At 42.3% G+C, this 1,861-nt stretch overlaps 1 protein-coding gene across 1 annotated transcript; it reads left to right on the top strand.

Annotated features, from left to right (window-relative positions):
- Positions 1 to 20: 20 nt before the first annotated feature.
- Positions 21 to 1,861, top strand: LOC149306799 (uncharacterized). Its single transcript, XM_089538840.1, has one exon. The coding sequence runs from the start codon at positions 21 to 23 to the stop codon at positions 948 to 950; it is 930 nt and encodes a 309-aa protein (XP_089394966.1). The 3' UTR covers positions 951 to 1,861.

Below are 1,861 nucleotides of genomic sequence, written 5' to 3'. Positions count from 1 at the left end.
TTGATTTGCAGAATATAACCATGAAGGGAAAGTACTTGGTCAGCTGCTCAATAGCAGTTATCATGATTCTGCTGCTGGCTGATGTCAGTGACTCCAAAGGATCGAGTAGCAGATCCAGTTCCAGCCGTTCTAAATCTCGTTCTGGCAGTTCTAGGTCCCATTCTAGCAGTTCCAGAACTCGTTCTCGCATTTCTGGCTCTCATTCTAGCAGTACTGGAGAAAGAAGCCATTCAACATCTAGCAAATCTGAAAGGAGCTCTGGCAGATCTGTTCAGAAATCTACCCATCCTGTACAAAAGGCTTTCCCCTCAAAGCACCATCCTCCTGTTGTCTCTCAAAATCCTGGATATTCTTCATTACATCCAAAAAATGGTGGAAGCAGCAGCTGGGACCGACCCAATGCCAGGCCATGGAAGCCGAAGTCGCCCCAAACCAAATTAAAGTATGTGGCTGGAGCTGGTGCCGCAGGTGTTGCAGTAGGAGCTGTCGGTGGCTTCCTTGTAGGTCGAGAAATGTCCAGGATGAATTTACATTTTAGGTACCCTGAGGAGGAACGGTGGTGGCTTGAAAACCGCAATTCGTATCCTGATCGGGTTTATTTTCCAAATTACAACAAGCAACCGGTTCCAGTGGAAGTCTTTGTGAGAGACTGTGTGAATGTCACGGTCAGAGAGTTCACTGAGCCCAATGGGAACCAAACAACCAATGGCACGGAAATCAAGGTTATGACACAAGTGGTGCATCAAATGTGCACCGAGGAGTATCGTGACAGCTTCTTGAGACAGGCAGGAGGAGGCAATTTTGGGAAGAAATTAGAGATGACAAAAACAGGAGGAGCAATTATCCCCATTTTTGAAGGGAGACCCAGCAGTAGTTATGGCATGGCTGTGGCTCTACATGTCTCCTTTTTGATGATACCCTTCTTTCTGATAAGCCTTCATTATTATTGATCATCCTGCTGATCACGTATTGCACACTACCTTGAGGATCTACGCTTCCATAAGCCTCTGCTTTGTTGTTGATCTTGTGATACCGCTTAAAATAATTGCTATATTGTGGAAGTAAACATTCTAGGAGGCCAGAATATGAGGGTGGGGATTGGGCAAGAGATAGAAAGAGAGAGGAATAGATGAAAACGTCTTGTGAGGGGGATCTTAGCATAAAGATCTCTTATACACTCAGGTCCTCTGGAGGCAGGGTAACCAGATGTCATAAGTGCAAAAGAGGACAAGGCACCAAAATGTAGGACATTGAATAAAATGTAGGACATTACAAAATAAAAGCTAAGAAACACTAATATAAATATAAATTCATGCTTCTTAGTCATGCTCAACATGTTGGACATTTGGGAATCCCTTCTGGGAAAAAAGGATGAACTGTAGGGAATGTCCTGGAAAAGGAGGACATCTGGTCATCCTGTCTGGGGAAATTTTAGTCCAGTCAGCCAGGACTAGGCTGCCAACTATCAACCAGAGGATTGTTTTTCACCAGCTGCCCCTAGACTGTGGAATGACCTGCCTATCCAGATGATTTTTGAACTGTGAATTTGAAATTATGAATTTTAGATATGGATTTATTGTTTTAATATATATATTAGTTGTTCTTTTAAATTGATGATGTGTGCTTTTAATTGATGTTGCTTATTGTATATTAATCTGTTGGTGTTCCCTTCAATCCATGCGGGGAGGAGGGTAACAAATCATCATCATCATCATCATCATCATTAGATGAAGGATGAGAAAACTGTGGCCCACACAACCATATTGTACTTCTTCCACAGCACCAATAACATCTTGCCTGCTTCTGACTTTGATAAAGCAACTATTAATGATGTATACAAACTGGTATATAAATAAATAAA

This window comes from Sceloporus occidentalis, unplaced genomic scaffold (genome assembly GCF_023333645.1).
Source record: "Sceloporus occidentalis isolate IW3139 unplaced genomic scaffold, rSceOcc1.0.p SCAF_9, whole genome shotgun sequence".
NCBI lineage: Eukaryota > Metazoa > Chordata > Lepidosauria > Squamata > Phrynosomatidae > Sceloporus > Sceloporus occidentalis.
Note: the sequence above shows the minus strand (reverse complement) of the source record. Positions and strands in the feature narration are given on the sequence as shown.

Bases quoted from the DNA above. Each gene is read 5' to 3' on its own strand.
- LOC149306799 (XM_089538840.1), top strand. From the start codon at position 21: ATGAAGGGAAAGTACTTGGTCAGCTGCTCAATAGCAGTTATCATGATT.